Source organism: Falco biarmicus, chromosome 4, assembly GCF_023638135.1.
Source record: "Falco biarmicus isolate bFalBia1 chromosome 4, bFalBia1.pri, whole genome shotgun sequence".
NCBI lineage: Eukaryota > Metazoa > Chordata > Aves > Falconiformes > Falconidae > Falco > Falco biarmicus.
In genome coordinates, this window is record NC_079291.1 from 97,297,266 (window position 1) to 97,316,085 (window position 18,820).

The window sequence follows — 18,820 nt, forward strand, 5'->3', positions numbered from 1 at the left end:
AGAGCACCGCACTGGGGAAGGGGAAGAGCCTTGCCTGCAAAGCTTGCTGAGGGCTCCTGCCCATCGTCCGCAAACTGTAGCACGGTGGCAGTCACAGCTCTTCCTGGACTTTTGGGAAGAGTATGCAGCTCTTCCAGTTTAGTGTGGACTCCACACAGGTGTAGGTCTTCATTCCTTTCACTTGGATGCGTGCATTCTTTCGGAGACTGCCCTTCAGCTCTTCCCAGGCTTCCCGCCCACTGCCAGCACCCGCAGCTGGGTCCCTGCTGGAGCTCTACTGCACATGATGTGTCAGCATCGTTGGATTCACATATACAACATGGCATGTACTGAGGAAAGGTGGTCTTCCAGAGTGCCCAAACTAGCTCAGGTGATGTGAAAGAGTCAGGTCCATGAAGTGGGCCACCAAAATGAAATTCTTTCAGTTTTCCTGCGGTAAATGGGAAAGCTCAGCTACTGAAAAGTGAAAATTTTGTCTCCAAAATTCTGTTTTTTGCAAAAACTGCATTTGCCATTAGAAGAATTGCCAGTGTTTCACCAGGCCTGACCAAGTTTTGCTTTACCCAGCTCCGAAGTTCCTATTGCACTCCCTGCTGGTGCTTGGGACACATGTCCTCTTCTCCACGCAGTTCAGCTTGTTGAACATGGTCAGTCGAGCTCCCTGTGCTCTGCAGCCTTCCTCCATGGTCCCCGCCAGGTTTCCTCATGCCATTGAAGACCATGTGGGAGATCACACTGAGCTACACCTGGCTGCACTGGCGAGAGACACCGCTGTGTCAACACCATCAGCTGCGTTTGCCGGACTGGCTGCTTGTCAGCTGGTTGTGCCAAGCAGATCTTAATCAAGAGCCAGGATCTGCCTGAAGATGTGGTGGGCTTTCTGAATACCAGCTTTCATCAAATCTTAGATTTTTTCTGGGGCTGTGGGGAGCAGCATGTACTGCTCCTTTGGAGGCACATTCAGCAGCAGGTTTTTTATTTCCTACCTCTGGCATGCAAAAGAAGACCACCTGGTCCTCCTGGGCTCTGGATCTCTCCACTCATAGTCTGCTTGCCTGTGCTCTCATGAGGTATGAGGCTCATCACTGAACCTCTGAGCTTCTGCTCACGCTTCCCCTCACTGAGCCTCGGCAGCAGTCTTGAGTGTTTGCCCCCATCCCTTTGGTCCACCTGAGGACGAGCACTTCTCAGACCCTTTTGCAGGGGAGCAGTGTGGGGTGCCCCAGATTGCTGGGTCCAGCCTTCTGCTTCCTTTGCCCCAAACTCTGGGCTTGATACTCGGCTCTGATGAAATTAGTGGCAGCCCTCCTGTTGATGTCAGTAGAGCCAAGATTTCACCCCACAAGGAAGACTGAGTCCTTTGTATGTGTTGGGTGAATATAACAATTCCAACTGTATTTCTACCCCAGTAACCAAATGCACACATCTTTCTATCGCAGAGCAATCCCAGCATTTCCATATTTTCACCATGCCTGATCACCAAAGACTTGTGTGAAGAGAGGCAAGGTGATGAGATGGTCCGAGGATGTAACAAACAGGCAAAGTAATCTAGAATCAAGCACAATACTACCAACCAAAAAGCAAACAAAAATACCATTAAAAGCAGTGAAGGCAAATATACCCCTCCCAAAAAATAGCCTTCCAGAGTGCTGTCCCATCTGCATTGTTCTGTGTCTTCGTTTTGAAATGTGCACTTCTAGTGATCCCAGCACTGTAGCTACTCCCTATATCTATCATTTTCCCCTCATTATTTTAATTCTTTTCTCAATCTGTTTTGGAGTTGGCCCAATAAGGATGAGCAAATCCTTCTCTATGTCTTTGAGCTCTTAATTGATATTTCTTCAACTCTTTTCAAAGCAGCTATTTTGGCATCTAGAAAAGATTTGGTGTCATCTGAGTGGTAGAAAATATATTTTAATCTTTCACAGCAGTGTTGTTTCTAAGATGTAGCATTTGGGGTAACAGATGGGGTGGCAAAGAAGTTGCCTATAGGGGCAGTGCTCTGCCTCAACTACTCTCCCGCCCGCTGCAGGAACTTTTCAATTAAACGATGAAAGATTTTGCAGCTTGATGCATTCCAGAGCTGCGTCTTAGCAATTGTTTAGCACCCAAATTTCCATGTAAATATTGACGGTTTTGCAGCATTTTGAAAAGCAATCTACAAGATTATTCTTGTTCTCACTAGCGCCTTTCCCGAAAGCAGAGGCGCGTTCCTCTTCGGCTGTCCCAGGACGTTCATCGGAGCAAGCCCTCCGCGGGGAAGGGTGTCCTCCTCGGGAGCCCAGATGTTGCACCACAAGCTGTGTGTCGCCAGGCCCTCAGGACTGACAGACAGGAATAGTCTGAGGGTTTTGGATGTGTAAAGAAACCCTGCTCGTGATGGCAGAGCTTCCCTTTGCTTTGATGCCGAGGAGGTGGTCAATGGCAAAGCGCGTCGCCAGCGGTACGCAATAAGGATGATGGGAAGCGTCCCTTTCTGATGATACAGAGCTGCCCTCCTGCTTCCGCAGGACATTCCTGCGGCCAGATGTGAGAGAAGTCATTATTCAGTGTAATCCTCCGTGCTCTCCCCCAGATCAGTCTTCTTGCTGCTGGCCGAATGTACAATCCCATCCCCAAAATGAGATTACTGTTTCACATTGTTTAAATAACCAAACCTCTGTCATCTCTTAAAGGTGTAAGTCTTTTTTCTTTCTCCTTTTTTTTTTTTTCTTTTTTTGCTAGGCACTGACATGAATTGGCCTAACTTTTCAGCTTTTTAAATGGCATTTCCCTTTAATGATAGCATGATATGTTTTTGTTAACAGTTGCACTGAGTACATGCTGTGTTTGGGTGATGATATACAGTCTGTATTGTTTAAGAGTGACCTCTCTCCTTTTTCCTTAAGGTAGCCTTAGGTTTGTATTTCTTTTCTTAGAACAGTTTCCCACTACGACTCCAAATCTGATAGCCATTGTATTTAATAACTTATATTTAAAATCAAGTCTCTTTATTTCTAAACAGGGCTGGTTTAGTCCTGGCCAGGTCTTTGTGCTAGATGAGTATTGTGCACGTAATGGAGTGAGAGGCTGTCACAGACATCTCTGCTACCTCAGAGATTTGCTAGAGCGCGCAGAAAACGGAGCTATGATTGACCCCACCTTACTTCACTACAGCTTTGCCTTTTGTGCATCACATGTTCATGGCAACAGGTAAGGAATTCTTCTTGGCTAGCAGCTCCCTGCCAGCAAGGGATGACTTTGTCAAATATAGGTTTCCTTGGATAATGCACAACAGTCCCCAATTTGTTTTCACAGTGGATGTTTGGCAGCAGCGCTTCTAGTGGCATAGTCGGTTTGTTTGTTTGTCTCGTTGCTTGTTTAATGTAAGCAATAGAAATGCACGTAGAGGATCCAGAAGTGAGGGGGTTTAACTTTCTTATGCAGGCACCTGCTGGATGCAGTTCTGGACAAGACAGAGTTGAAGTACATGTGATTGTCACGGGCTGAATAAATAGAAGTAAATGATACGCTGTGCTGATTTAATTGCTGTGCGAGAGGATCTGACAAGTTGCAGCAGTGAAATTTTCAGCAGTATCAAACTTCAGTGTTCAGAAGGGCTTTAAGCCCTCGGGCACCCATGTCTCATTTAAAGTCCACGTGACGTCAGTTCAGAGATTGCTTAGACATAACTGAAAATTTTATCTTGCTCTGTGGCAAAGCAATTTCAATTTCAGAAGTAGCCCATTCCTTTCTTGCAAATGTGGCAGACCTTTGATGGGAGGAACTGAAGCTGCGCTTTTCCCTTTTCTATATATTTTGTTGACAGCTGTAGCATATATTGCAGCTTCTTCTGCTGCTTTTTTTCTGTGAAGTTGTATTATATACTTTGAGATATCACTCTCTATCTGCATATGCTGCTGAAAGAAAGGAATGTTGTAAAATAATAACGTATTTTCATAAACCCTCTGGTAAATACCATCCCAAATTATGACACGCATTGCCCAGGTTTCATGTTGCAAGGCTGCCGCTTGCTTTTGCAGTTACTTTCATACATCTTGTCATGGAAACCGAGTTCCTGCTTCCTTAGTTTCTTTTTTAGTTCTGACTTTCTTTTGCTCGTTTGTTCCTTCTTTGCCAATTGTTATTTGATTTCAGTTGTTTCCTTTCAGTTTAGTTTCCTTTTGTTTTATTTTGAGTTTTTTTCATGCTTTCTTCTTGTTTCTTTCACTTTTGCTGCTGGCCTTGCCCCCCGTGTTTCAATCACTCCCCAAAGCCAACACATGGCAGAATTACTTGGTGGGTCACAGCCAAGTGCAGACGGCGAGGGGGGCAAAGCGTCTCATGCCTCTGCCGCTGAAGCGGAGACAAAAAAGGATTCCAAAAAGGAGTCCAAAAAAAGGAAAGATTCCAAATCCCAGCCGAATCCAGAGCCGAAAAGGTAAGCGAAAGCGCGCAGTGCACAGAAGTGTGTTGTGGAGGACACCGGGCTCCTGGGTCACTGAGCACACTGGGCAGTTTGTGTCCCCGTGGCGCGGGGAGACCCGCTGCAGCACCGGCGTTCGGCTCATACACTCTCCTGGGAGTTGGATGGCATTTGGGCACCCAAGACCCATGGTGGGTCAGGGCATTGAGATTTGTAGGTGTGTTTAGGAGATGGCTCGCATGGCATGTAAGGGATGCATCCAGGCAAGTGAAACTGGCTGCTCTCATTGCCCCTCTTCCATAGGCAGGGCGCATCGCACCAGGAGGCTCCTGTGGGGATAGGACCTGGTTCAAAACCTTTTTGACTCGTAACAGAGAGGAGGTCAGATGCTGGTCATGGCTACCCCGTGTATCTCCTCACAAGGTCCAGCGTAGCCAGAGCTGGAGCCTCCTCTTCATCAGGGCCCCGTGGCAGGAGGTATCTGACAGTACTGGTTGAGGTGACAGCCTGCCATTCTCTCCCTGTGGGGCTGGAGAGTTGTGGGCTCAGAAAAGATGTCTTGTTCTAAAACCTGTGAGGCGTGTAGACCCCAGTCCTGTGCCCGTACAGCTGCCCAGGGCTGCGCGTGGCTGCTGCACCATGCTGGGGGGCTGCTGGGCACCGCCAAAGGGGCAGCCCATCCACAGATGGGCTGTTCGAGTAATTAATTTAAAATATTCCAAGAAAGGGATGAGACTTTTGCTATGACTTAGCTGTCTTTAGCTGATGGTTGACGTCACATCGAAAGGCTGAAGGTTCCTATTCCTTCGTGGTCACTGCCACGTCTGTGTTGCCTGGGGACTGCAGGAGGGTCAGTGCTGGAGCTGCGAGGCTGCGGCGTTGCACATTCCCACCGAGGGCAGGCTCTGCGTAACGCCCAGCAGCTGGGTACGGAGCCCACGGGGAGTGCTTTCTGGCTTCTGCCATAGGAAGGTCATAAAATGGGACCACAGGGGGTCTGAGGGAAAACATGACTCTGTATCTTGCGTGTCTGCTATAAGAAATAGGAATATCTGAGTGGAAGAGTCACGATTTCTTTTCAGAAAGCTGCTTAGACCACATGCATCATGCATTTGTGAGCTGGCTGGCAGAGAGTGACAGAAAGCCAATATTTACCCATGCAGTCCTTACTGGCAGTTGCGACGTGTGTAAAGCTGGGTTCGCTATAGCTACATCCCTTCCTCCCACCTGCCATGTCCATACGTTGCTCGTTGCCTTAGGGCTGGCCATGCTCTCCCCAGGAAACCTATAGCTCATGGTGGAGTTGAAAATGTTCCATGTAAGATTTGTCGAGGTGGGAGCACACCTGCCCCGGGACCCAGCACAGCGTCTGACACGGGCTCTTGCAGCAGCCGTGCATTGTATTGCCATTGGTATGCATGGTGGTCTGGGAAAGAGTCAAGTTCTGAGACATTTTTCTGTTTAACAAAGGCTTCTTTTTCTGTTGAAACCGAGAAAGTGTTGATTTTCTTTACAAAAGGAAGTTCCTTCACTTTTAGACAGTAAAAAAAAAAACCAAATGGGTGGTTTAGCTTTCCCCGGAATGAGGTTGGCTGTCAGTCAGAATCTGCCACCCGGTAATGAAGGTCGAGCGGGGAGATAATTTCATGTGGCTATCAATCTCCTGTATTAGCAGCAGACAGTGATGGAGCTGAGGTGGGCTGTCTGTTTGTATCGTGTTTGCATAAGGTCAGGCAGTGAGACAACAGTCGCTCGCAGTCAGCGGGGAAGTGCAGGCGGGCTGCGGTGCGGATGCTGAGGACAGCCTGAAGGTCAAGGCTGACAGGATGACAGGCGTCAGCGTGGGGACGATGCCTCCTCGCCTGTCCGGCTCCCGCCTCAGCGACACGGCCACTGCACTGCAGCCGGGACGGGGGCAGGATGGCTGCTGGTGGAAATGCACCTCCAGCTTGGAGGTGACCGTGAGGCTGCAGCAGGTGAAATGGTCAGAATGGGAGTTTGGGGACGATTTGGAGCCCTGTTTCTTTATATGTCACGATTTGGTCTCCTCTCCTCCTTTGAGCTCCTGTAGCTTATTCAGACCCCAGAAAGCCTGACGTAATCTCTCCAAACTGAGGCGTTAATCACTGCTGCTTGCATAGCAGTCCCCTTAAGTTTTATGTTAATTTCATCATTTTCCAAGTAAAAATGAAGTGTAAATTGCTTGTCCAAAGTTTCACCTGCTGCGGACCCCTGCATACGTAAGGTGCAGGCTGCCAGGAAGGCAGGGAGTGCTGAATTCCCGCACGGCTGGCTGCTGCCCGGGCGCTCGTTCTTCGCTAAGGCTGAGGAACTCGAGCCCTTCTCACTGTTGTGGCCACTAGTGAGTTGAGAACAGGGTTTTGTCCACCAGGTATCACTGGATGCCATTTGTAAATTCCTACTGTTGTGAAAGATGGTGTGATTTCTGATGTATCGATCTACGTGACAGGTGAGGAAAGTATAGTGTTATTCAGATACCCAACTGCATTTGCTGCGGTGTTATTGCTGTCTGCCTGCTCTTGGTACCACCGCTGTAGTACCAAGGCTGTTTTGTCAATAGTCCTCTGAAAAGCTAGCGAAGGCAAGAACCAGGAATTGCTTTGAGAAGACGGCATGATTTGGGGTAAAATTATGAAAGATTTCACGTGACCACCAAGGTCTTTCCCTGCTGCTGTTCCCGTGATGGTGGCGGTGCTGCCGATGTCGTTTGACGGCAGCGGGGTGATGTGTTGGAGGAGCCTCGCTGTTCCCCTGCCTGCGCACAGGAGAGGCATTGCGGGGCAGAAAGCTGAGCTCGGCTGTCCCAGGCACAAAGTTAGAGCCTAAACCTTGAGCAGTGGTTCCGGCCCCTTTCCAAGGAGCGACCTTGGTTTCGCTTCTGCCTCTTTTTGATTTAGGCATATAATAACTGTATTTTTCAACTTTAAAGTTGGCACCAAAAAAGACTCTTTCTGTGCTTGTTTATCCTGAACTTTTAAAAATAAGGCTAAAATATTGATCGTGTAGTTACTAAGTATCAGCAGACACCAAGCTTATCAAAATCAGGAATACTGGACTGAACCCCCTCCAGCCTGGTAATGACTGAACACCATCATTTTCTGCAAGTTCTTTGATGACTATTTATCCGAAGTCCAAGGAGCTACAAGTCTCTCTGTTAATTAATTTGGTATATTAGTAACTTGCCCTTTCCTCTGTAAGCTGTATTTTGCAGCATCAAACTTCTTTTCAAGAAGTAGCTCTTTTGTTAGCTACCATTACCATTGGCTTTCATTAGTTTTTGACAACTGTAAGCCAGCAGAAATAAGGTTATTGTCATAAATGTCAAGGAACTGAAAAGTCTGCATCACATATTGGTAATTTTTTCTGTTGTATTCTGATTACGTATCTGGCTGTTTCACGTAAAGGCAAGATTTCCCTACAGCTAGTTAAAAAAGCAAAATAGGACGGGTTTGGTCCCTTAAAAGAAGTAGTAAATATGTGGACACCTTATCACAATGTCTTCATCTGCTTTCCTAGTGCTTTGTGTGTAGCTCCCACGTCTCAGTCAGATGTGCAGCCCTGGCTGCAGTAAGACAGGTTAAAATCTGGCAGGGCGAAATGCCGTGACCTTTCGTTGGGTGCCGGCTGCGTGTCCCAGCCAGCCCCGTGATGAGCTCGCGGTGACACAGTAGGCGCGATGGCTGTCTGTCGGGTAGGATCCGGCATCTGTGCTGAGGGGAGGTGGGTTGCCAGCCCCCAGCAGATAACCAGCTCTGTGCGGCCGGCTGACGTGATTCATTACAATGGGTGTAGGATGGCAGTGCTCAGAAACCATCCGGTTCAGCCGCAGTACATCAGGGGTGTAGATCGCACACGAGAAACGATGAGCCGTGACTTGGCTCGGTGCTGCAGCATGGAGGAGAGCCCAAGCAAAATGAAGGCAGGAGTTGGGAGGGTGAAATGGCTCCCATGCTCCGCAGCATCCCGAGCAGGCGGCTGGGGCATCGCCCAGGAGAGCGGGCGGAGGGCTGGGCTGAACAAAGGGCTTTCAGCCGACAAGTCGCGCACGGTGTGAATTCCCAGAAGAAAGGGGAGTCGGGGAAAATCGATGTTTGCTGAATAAGCCTTTTTTTTTTTCAAGGGGTCTAAACAGGTGGGCTCTTTCAGGTCAGATTTGGTGGGGGCGATGCAGGAGGCAGCAGGCAGGCAGCTGTGATCCTGCCCACGTCCCCAGAGCCAGTCCCTGTGCAACCGGTGGGACTTCGCGCGGGCAAGCCTTCCTGCGAGGGATCCTTTGAAAGCCTATCCTGACACATGCCGTCCAAGGCACTAATCATCGATGTTTACTGTATAGCTCATATGTGCTGCACCTGGCAACCAGCAAGGGAGCTGAAGGCAGCACGTGTTTTATATTTGAGTTGTTACTTAAAAAATCAAATTATTTGCATCAGTTTTTGACATTGTTTTTTTTCCCTTGGCTCTGCATGCCAGGGCTCACAGTGCGTGCAAAGATCTGTTTGCTACGTGTAAGCAATATTTTCCCTAGTAAAAAAAGTGTAGACAAGTTAAACATAAAAGGTGTAAAAGATGATATGTCTTTTCATTTGAAAGCCGCCATGGTACTTCATACAGGCGTATGTCAAAGAGATTAACCCACTGGAGCTATAGTGTATATTTATAATTGCATACAAATGCATGCTATTGCTTCATATATTGGTCTTTGTTAAAAAATCATTTTGATATATTTGTTTTAGCAGCATAACTAGCCCTGGGGGCACTGAGTATAATTAGAAAAGGGCATGGGGGGAGGCGGGGCTTGCAGAATAAAGCAGTGGCCTTAGGATCACGGGTCCTAATTACAATTTATAATTAACCCCAGAATTTGCACAAGCCATCTAAGCTAAACAAGGACTATCATTTTTGCTTTTTAAATTGCCACCCTTTTTCTTAATTTCGCCACCTGCTTTGTTGATGTTGTTGTTTCCATGGCTTAAAACTTAAAAACAAGGGGGGTAGGATTAGGAAAGTGGCATTTAAAACTTTTCGTATGAAATATTTACAGTGGGGATTTACTAGTTCAGAGCCAACATAGTGAAGCTGCAGCAGGAGTGATCTGAAGCTTGTTTACTTATAATTAAAAATATCCTTATTTATTTTTCCTGCCTTTTTTGCCTTTCTGCTTCTCTCTCTGTCCACAACTTCTGCCATACACCTCAGGTGTCCATGAGCAGGAGCTACAGAGAATTGGGTGAAATCGTGTCTCCACGCAGATGGAGACGTTTATGTTGTCGACCTGAATGCAGAGGCCCAAACCCATTTTGTCCCTCATGCATCTGTATATACCATGTAGATACAGAACTTTTTTTTCACCCTTTTGCTCTCTTCTCATTCCCCACCGCTGCTTCAGTGTAATAACGACATGGTTGTGGATTGCGTGTGAGAACTTCCATCTCCTGCAGGTGCATTTTAGCTAGCCTTGCTGCTTGGTGGAGGGGTTAGTGCTTCTGTCCATGAGATCAAATACCAAATATCAAAAGCTGAGCTTGGAGACCTTTGCTAAAAAACAAAATTGCCAATAAGCACCAGAACGAGCCAGTGCAACTTGAGCTTCTCCTGGGGATCTTTTTTCAGCCCCATCAGCCACGTACTGGAATTGTCTAGAGCACAGAAGTTAATCTTAAATTATAGCAATGCTAAGCTATATACCCTTTGTGTTCTTGCAACAGGGAAAATAAATATGTTCCCTCAAAAAGATTACATTTTCAAAGTCTATTTGACTTGAATATTTAATTAGGTTTCAAAATTATTCAGCTAATAAATTAAGTGCAGGGCTTTGGGTAGTGTTTTTCCAGTTCTATGTATATCCTGCATTTGTCACTAATTAATGAGTTCCTAATGCTTCAGCTTCTGGGAAGATGAGCAACAAAGATTAACATAACTAGTAAATCTGAAGATGTGCAGCTGGGTTATAGTATTTGAAATTTGACAAAAACATTGGAAGTATTATTATTTGTGACATGGCTCAAGATGGGGGATTGTGAGGAAAGCAAAGATGACAGAACTGGTGCTAACCACTGTGACAACAACTTGAAAAGCAGCCGACATGACATCTTTCCTATCATGCTGCCGAAAATGTCAACTTTGTGAAGGACAGTGAGAAAATGGTTTGCCGAAAATTTGAAAGGTAGATTCAAGAGATGCTCATCATGTCAGATGCAATATAGTCCACAGCTGGGTGAGAAAGGGAGTCCTTGCCATGGTGATGGCTCTCAGTTGGCAGGCCCTTCCAGACATCCGCACTGCTCCAAAAACGGCTACAGCTGACCTGTAGATTGTCTCAAGTTTGCAGTAGCGTAAGACGTGAGAGCAGCAGGCGTTTGCACCGCATGGAGGGAGCAGTGGCTGGAGCCACCGGGTTTGGTGTTCTCCTGGCTCACAAAGACCCTGAGAAAGATGATGACCAGGGGGTTAAGCCTCCATGGTCTACGCACGCCTTGGTAGTTGGGTTGGAGCCGCTTGGGGTGTTATGACTTGGGTGAGAGCCACGTTGGCCAGAGGTTCCCTCTGCAGAGCCTGCCCTTCGTCTTCATGTGGGTCAGGGTTTTCAAAGTGATGCTTCCAGCCCAGCTGGGACACGACGCATGCTGTCACATCAGCCTGTTTCAGGTGTCCACCGTGAGTCTGTTGTGTGGCAAGTGCTGAATAACTGGTTCTGGCAAAACTGAAGCCCTTTGAATACAGTGAGAAACTGTGATTCATGTGAGAGGGCTGCGACCCAACCCGAGCTGTCAGGTCCTGCCATTAAATCTCACCGGTTGAGGTTATTGACCCAGCAAAGGGTAACATAACTTTCAGACCATTTCCAGCCTACCAGCAAATCTCTGCCAGGGCAGGCGGCTTTTCCTACCTCGTTTGTCAGCACTGATGCAATTAACCTAGTGACACTCTGTGAGCTGTGATGGGTACAGGGGGAGAACTGAATGCCAGAAGTCAAATGAGGGCTTCAGCCCTGCCCCTTAATGTATGGCATTTATTGCGGGCTGCCTTGAATTATCTGCTCTTCTGCTTGGGAGCAAACCAGGCGCTGTGGGGTGCACAGCATCACAAAAGGCATGAACATCTCTGTCTGAATGTTAAATATTTTATGGAACTTTGGAATAAAAATACATTAAGCATGTTCAGACATGAATTTTTGCTTGATATCTAATTTGGGGTTTTTTGTGGCTTGCTCATTTCTTCAAAATAACTAGTCCTAATTAGGTACTAATGAGACCAGATACATACTTCCAAAATTGTTTATGAAATGTGTTCCCCAGCTGAGACATTTTATCCAAGTTTCAGCCTAGATCCTTTTTCCTATTTTTTTCCTTAATACACAACTGAATTTGGCAAATAATCAAGTAAAGATTTCTGATTAAATGCTGTTTAAATTTAAATACATGCCCTGGTATTCGAGTCTTTTTCTGTGTCCATGTTGCAAATTTTATTTAATGTATATTTAGCTTTAAAATTTTGCAGTAAATATCATGTACAGTATGCAAGTTCCTCTTCCAAAATGTTTTAATGGGGTTTTTTTCACCTGTGTTGGAATATCAGAGTTCGTATTTATGATATTAAGAGCTTACTAAATGCAGGGTCAAAGAGAAATGCTTCTACAGATTTTATAGCTTTTAATTTTTTATAGCCTTTTTTTTTTCTTTTTTTTAAGTTTGGGGCCTTTGATTCTTTAAGAGGAAAATAAAGCCAACCAATTAACCCCTGACAGGAGGTTCATTAGAAGCTTTGTAATCCCTTGCCAAGTCTTTTGTATAGCCAAACCAGTCTAGTACTGCGGATTTATGCAGCTTAAGCTGAACACTGGAGGAGGCCTTTAAGTAAGAACATTTGTTCAATTTTAAGACATCTTACATTACCTAAAGAGCGGCTGTGCCAGCAGAGTTGCCCAGGAGTACACAAACCCGTAGACTTTTCTCGCCGGCAGTGGGGAGCGGTGCCGTTGATTGTCTGCCTGGCCGATGCCTTTGGTGGATGGATTAGAGTCGCTCGCTCCTGTCGCCTGGGATGCTGCTGCACAGCGTATTTTGCCGTGTGGGTGTGGGGGAGAAGGAGGGGATTGCTGCTTTCGGCTCTCGGATGGGTTGGCATCGGCAGAGGTACGGGGTGGAAGAGCACAGGGACCACTGCATCATCCAGCCCCGGGAGAGCTTCAGCAGGGTTCGCCTGCACACTGTGCTCTGTGAAAGACGAGAAATACCCCAAGGCAGCAGGACCTGGGTGTCTCACAATGCACTCCTGTGCACTCCTGAAATACAGGGGCGTCCTAAATCGTCTGAGGAAATCTTTCATTAATTGTATCAATGTGCTAATTTTTATAAATTAAAATGAAGGAACCAAAAAGTCATTGCATTTTCAGATGCAAAATGCACGGTTGCTCTCCAGGCACATTTTGGCAGAATACATTGGAGATGGTTCACTTCAAGAAATCACTATAATGGGGTGATTCAGCAGTTCTGAAGGAGTGCAGAATTTTGTATTCTGTTTGTATATGTGCCTGTTGTCAATATTCTTTTATGCTGTGAATTGTGTTAATTTGGCAGCTGAATTTTTCTGCAGAAATTCAGTCCCTCTTTTGCCAGCCGTGGGCCCGATCCTGCAGTGAGGGCTGGCATTGCGCTCCCTGTCATATACCTATAGATTTAGGGGGGGATTCTGCTTTTTCTGACGGCTCTATCGCAGGAAAAATAAGTGGGGAGGGGGGTTTCCACATCTAGATTATCACTTTGAGAGGGGATATTTCTTTATTTGTTTATTTTTGATATCTCGGCAGTGGTGCTGCCGCAACACCTCTGTCCCAGGCCTCTTAGCTGGTGACATCCCTCTCCAAGAGGGCAGCGTGCGTGTGCTGTGGGGGTGAGGTACCAGGGTGGTGAGGTGGAGTCCGAGTCATTCGTGGCATTTCTCCTCCAGGCCTGACGGCATAGGAACTGTGACTGTGGATGAGAAAGAACGTTTTGAAGAGATCAAGGAGCGGCTTCGTTTGCTTCTGGAGAATCAGATCACGCATTTTAGGTAAAGGCAGAGAGCCCAGGCTGAATGCGAGAGGACTCATTTCCTCCCAGCTCCCTCCTATAAGCAGCAAAGCCAAAAGGCAGGTTTTGAATGCATAAGGGAATTTTGCATAAGTGGTGAAGACCTACACAGGGCAGTGAAGCTTGCACTGTAGCATGCTTGTAGCTGGAGAGAGATTTTCAAATATACAGCCTTTAAAGGGTATTTCAAAGCATCTTGCTCACAAAAGCACTGTAATGCTGTGGATTTTTTCTAAAATTTAACAGAAAAAAAATCTTTTATCCTCTTATTTCTCTGTTCCCCATTGCTCAGTTATCACCCATTTATTTTCCCTTCTCCCTAGTGTCCGGACAGACAGGGCTTTCTGCAGGGATCACACTGTTTAGAAGGGATGGATCCTGCCCCCACAAAATGGACTGAATTGCCTCCAGCACAGAGCCGGCCCCTGGGCTGCTTGTGCACGTTTGCACAGACGGATGATGTGTGCTCGCACACAGGGTCCCTGCGGGAGCCCCTCGGAGCTGCCTCTCACCAGGGACAGTGGCTGGTTCAGCTGGTTACCTACAGCCTGGTGCATCGCAGGCTCTCCGGCTGGCAGTCAATGTCCTTTCCAGAGTGGGTTGGGTTTTTTTTCCTTTTTTTACAAGGAGATGACATTTAACTCTCTCCTGGGAGATCTAAAAACTCTCCAGGTGACACCCAAATTTAATAAGCTGCTAAAACTATCAGCTCATTACTACCCCATATTCTGGTTTGCTGCCTTAGTGTCCACACCATCAAACCCTTTTGGAAAGGTCCCCTATAGAAAGACTGCTCGTTCCAGGCAGAGGGACTAGAGAATTGTTTAGGCATATTTAGGAAACCATCTTTATAGCTCTGGAAAGGCTTGTTCACATGCATCTGGTGTGATGTTAACATGATGTGGTTTTCCTAGGTACTGCTTTCCATTTGGCCGTCCAGAAGGTGCACTAAAAGCTACTCTATCACTGCTGGAAAGGGTAAGTCTAAGAATAACAGAGTGTTTAAATTTACCTGTATTCATGTGTCAAGAAGAGCTTGAGGAACTGTTGGTTTTGCGTAGATGTGTCATTAATAATAGTTGATACCGAACTGTGGGGGTTTAGGTGGGGTGATGTCTCCTGCTTTAGCTCAGAGGCAGGTGCGTAGCCTGGCCACTAAATGCAGCTCAGCTTGTGTCCGCGTTCATGGCAAGGGTGGAGGATCTCGCTGGCAATCATCCGTGCCGCAGACCCTCAGAAGCAATGCCTGGCTGCTGTCCGGTGCAATTCCCATCTTGAGATAGACTTGTTACCCTGGGTGTATGAAACATGCTGACCATCACCCTCCCCATCCCTATTTCAGCCTTCCTGTTGCTCTGACACCCTCCTCACCTCTGCTGACCCACAGCGTGGCCAAGCCCAGACCTAAACCCAAGTCAATCAGCAGAGCCTGGGAAGGGCATAACATTGCCTGGCACTGGGCAAGCTGTGATAGATCTTAATGCCATGCTGTAAAAAATCAGCACAGGTTTTAGGGCATGCCATAGGGTATAGGTACAGAAAGGGAATAATACAGCAGGGGTAGGTCCCACGTCTCAAGCTGGCCAAGGTGACCTTGTAGTGGGTCCTGCATATTGTACACATACCTCGAGAGCCACACAGTGCTAGTGTAGGAAAGGAATTTGTGTGCTGGGCTTGGAGAAAAGCAGTTCTGTGTGCCCGATGCCACAACAAATCAGATTTTCTTGTGTCAAGGTTCTGATGAAAGACATAGTTACTCCGGTCCCTCAAGAGGAGGTAAAAACAGTCATCCGTAAATGCTTGGAGCAAGCAGCTCTAGTCAATTATACTCGACTATCAGAGTATGCCAAAATTGAAGGTAAGGCTCTTTCTTTGTGAAATTACAATTTTGTTATGTTTCTAGGCGGCAACTGTGGCTGGGAGCTATTTAAAAGAAGCTCATTTGCTATTTATTCACTTGTCAATAAAACTGATGTGATTCTGAATCATTTTTGTGGTTTTGGCTTTGGAAGCAGTTAAGAATGGAAGCTATGCAAAATGTTTCTTTTTCTGGAAAAGAGAATGGAAACAGTTAAAAGGAACTGTAGCTTTTTTTTTTTTTTTTTTTTTTGCTTTTGATCGTTAGTTCATTTGGCCAGTGGTGTAGTATTCAGATTCATGTCGTGGTTTAAAAAAACAAATTGAGAAATACTTGGGATGTCATCTTTGCAGCTGAAGGTATAGTGCAGCTAATTGCTTGTGACAGTGGAGTTCAGGAAACAAATGAAAAATAAGAAGCTGAAAAACTGTTTAATCTATGCTTAATCATTTGTAGCCAATTTAAAATGTCTTTTTTCTGGGAGTGTTTCATTGTCTTTGCAGTTTGCATAGCAGTCATTGATCAGTGATCCCACACTTGCATCAGATTTCTTTCTTGTCACTCTAAATCTGGCACAGCTGATATTATTGACCTTTTAAGTTATGGGAGAATAATAACCAGTGACCAGAGACACATGTAGCCATCAAAAAGACATTTTAAAGCTTGCTGGAGGATACGTGTCAGCTGAAGCTCTACAATCCAGTCGTTCTTTACATGTTAATCAGTATACGTTGGTACCTTGTTGGCTGCTATTCCCAACTTGAAACTCCTACCCAACTTTACCCGGGTTCCCAACTGCTTAAACTTGTATGTTCCAGGTGAATGGTATGTTCTGCTCTAGACTTTGGGTTTCTGTCATGTGTGATGTGAAGCTTTCCCACAGTTGAGATTATCGTTGTTTGCCTCTAGGACAATATTGAGAGGAGAAAAAAAAAAAAAACAACAACAAAAAAAAAAACAAACCAACAACCACCCCAAAACACTCCCTGATTTGTTCTTAGTTCTTGTTTATGTAAAAAATTGGGTTATTATATGACAAATTGTCCAGGTTCTGTACATGACATGTCCTCTCTTTTTCCATTTTTTTCTGTCTAATGATGCAAATTGTGTACCAGTGGTAATGAATTCATTGTTATGCATCCAGTGAGAAACACTTAAGAATTGGGCACTAAAAGGATGTTTATCAACTCTTGACTTGGTAATGAGAGACAAAAATAGAGAGGGAATGAAGGTTTCATAAGCACTGTATTATCAGGCAATTTATGGAAGTACTGAATTTCACAGGATATTTTAATTGGTGTATTCTGTAAAATGCAATGTTTAAATATACTTGACGAGGATGGAGAAGGACTGAGAATCAAAAACAGCTTTTCTGTTGATGGATGCTTCTACCCAGGGCTGGCTCCCTTAGGTTCTCTGTGTAAATATCACTAACTCGTTGGTAAGATTTGCTCTCTTCTTTCAGATAAATCTATGCAAAAACAAACTTTATGATCTGTAAGTAAAAATGCATTCATTTCCAAAGTAGACCAGTTAGTGTGTACTTTTCCTTTTGTGCCTCAATTCTTCTTGGTTGTGTTAATTATCTGCCCTCTTTTTTGCACTGTGACTTTTAGGTCTGGGAATACTTTGAAGCAACAAACCTATTTTTTCCAGCTACCTTTTGAGAGAAATAGTTCATTCCACACTACCTGCTCTCTTCTGCTTTTCTCCTCCTTTATCCGTGATTGGCCACAGCCACTTTTTGATACTCTCTCTATAAAAGTGGTTGTAACACCAATTTCCAAGCATGCTGGGATTGTTAATTTGAACAACCCAACATCCGCCAGCTGCATGCATCAGGTTTTCTCTCATGAGCATAGTCCACTACCTGTTCAAATACTTCTTTAGAAGAGCAAATGACAAGTTTACCTGGGTGCGATGCATTTCTGCGTGCCGTATGTGGCTTTGAAATCCTGCTTTCGAAAGCTGATGTGTGAATAGCCATGTGTTTGAGAGAGTTGTGTCAGAGATGCAGAACCAAATCAGTGGCAGCAGTGCTTGAGGCTATGCTTATGAAGAAATACCTGTGAAAGCCTTAGATACTGAAGGCTGAAATCCTTAGTATCTCGGAGCCTTAAACCAGTGAAATTCTATTTCCCTCTATTCATGACGTTTTGATCATTATATTCTTGCAAACAGTTCAGAGCAAACCTCTAGAGTCATGGTCACAGCCTCTCTTGTGACTCATGGGCATGCTGAATGGTTAATCCAGTAGATCTCCAATTTTAACCCTCTTTTTTTTATCATTTTATTTTTTGTTTTTCTTCTTCCTTTTATCCTGTGTGTATCCCAAAATACTCTACGGCTACTTTCCTTTTAACCTAATATAAAGTTTTCCTCTGACCTATAGCCTATAACCTCTTTGCCTCTGACCTAAGCCTCTTGCATGCCCAAATCCTCTTTTATAGGGAAAAAGAGAGAAATGTATGAGCATCCTGTCTTCTGCTTGGCCTCTCAAGTGATGGATTTAACCATTCGTGAGTACCTACCACCCTCCTCTCCATGCTGTCCTCGCTCTTTCTGTTTTCATTACCTCCAGAAAGTCCAGATCCAAACCAACTCACTCTCCTTGCTTCAAGTCTTTTAGCATTGGCTTGTCTGTTGCTTCTGTCTGTGAAACCCAGTGTGAGAAGTCCAGTCACTTTTTATCAGCCTAAACCAGGTTAGACAATTAACCCATCTGTTTGTGATAAACTCAGATTGTCTGTAAGTTTTTTCAGTTCTTCTTTATGTCCATGACCTGAATGCATTTTTACTTTGCTTCCGTGTAACCCCAATTTGTAAAGTGCTTGTCACTGGTACACAATCAAAGGTAGCAGCTACATCGGGGAGAAGTGAGCTAGAGGTCAGATAAAGGACACTTGGGAAAAGCCATCCCTTTTGCCTGCGTATAAGGTCTTTACCCAGTCCTGTGTATAAAATCGTATAAGGCTGTCCTTTCTCTGTACATCAGATCTTACATGTCTCCTGTCTGTTAGCTCTCGAGCGGAAGGATGCACTTTACTTGCTCTCCTCCTCGATTTTTTTACTGACTCTTTGCACCGAGCTCTGGAGGGGACACCCCAGCCCTGCTGTCACTTGGAGATCCCCTCTGTGTCCCCAGAGCTCGCCCTCTCTGGTTTTCTATTTGTACAGCGTTTTCTTTCACCTCGGTGAAGGGAGCTTCTTTGGTAACCCCATGCCTTGGGGGGGGTGGGGGGTGCGGCCGGGAGACTTTTCTTCTTTTCAAATGTCATATATCACGCATAACTGGGGGGCTGTGCGGTCCACTTGCTCATTAATCCTGCATCTCTGTTCTTGTTTCTCTCTTTTCTCTCCTTGTTGCTTTCTCTCTTTCATATAGAGAATCAAAAGGACGCAGGTGAACAATTGTATATGCATTATAAATTGCTAGGACTGTTGAGTTATATTTATTTTGTTTTCTTT

The 18,820-nt window shown here is 45.5% G+C and overlaps 1 protein-coding gene across 16 annotated transcripts in view; it reads left to right on the plus strand.

Annotated features, from left to right (window-relative positions):
* CADPS (calcium dependent secretion activator) overlaps positions 1-18,820 on the plus strand; it is a 220,843-nt gene that overhangs the window by 135,008 nt on the left and 67,015 nt on the right. For 5 of the 16 annotated variants that reach the window (XM_056335290.1, XM_056335291.1, XM_056335285.1 and 2 more), the window contains exons 13-18: positions 3,005-3,192; positions 4,256-4,420; positions 13,373-13,474; positions 14,409-14,472; positions 15,229-15,352; positions 18,738-18,755. In XM_056335290.1, the coding sequence (XP_056191265.1) occupies positions 3,005-3,192; positions 4,256-4,420; positions 13,373-13,474; positions 14,409-14,472; positions 15,229-15,352; positions 18,738-18,755 (661 nt within the window). Of the gene's footprint in view, positions 1-3,004; positions 3,193-4,255; positions 4,421-13,372; positions 13,475-14,408; positions 14,473-15,228; positions 15,353-17,802; positions 17,872-18,737; positions 18,756-18,820 lie in introns of all 16 variants that reach the window. The other 11 variants (XM_056335297.1, XM_056335298.1, XM_056335296.1 and 8 more) reach the window with 4 other exon arrangements.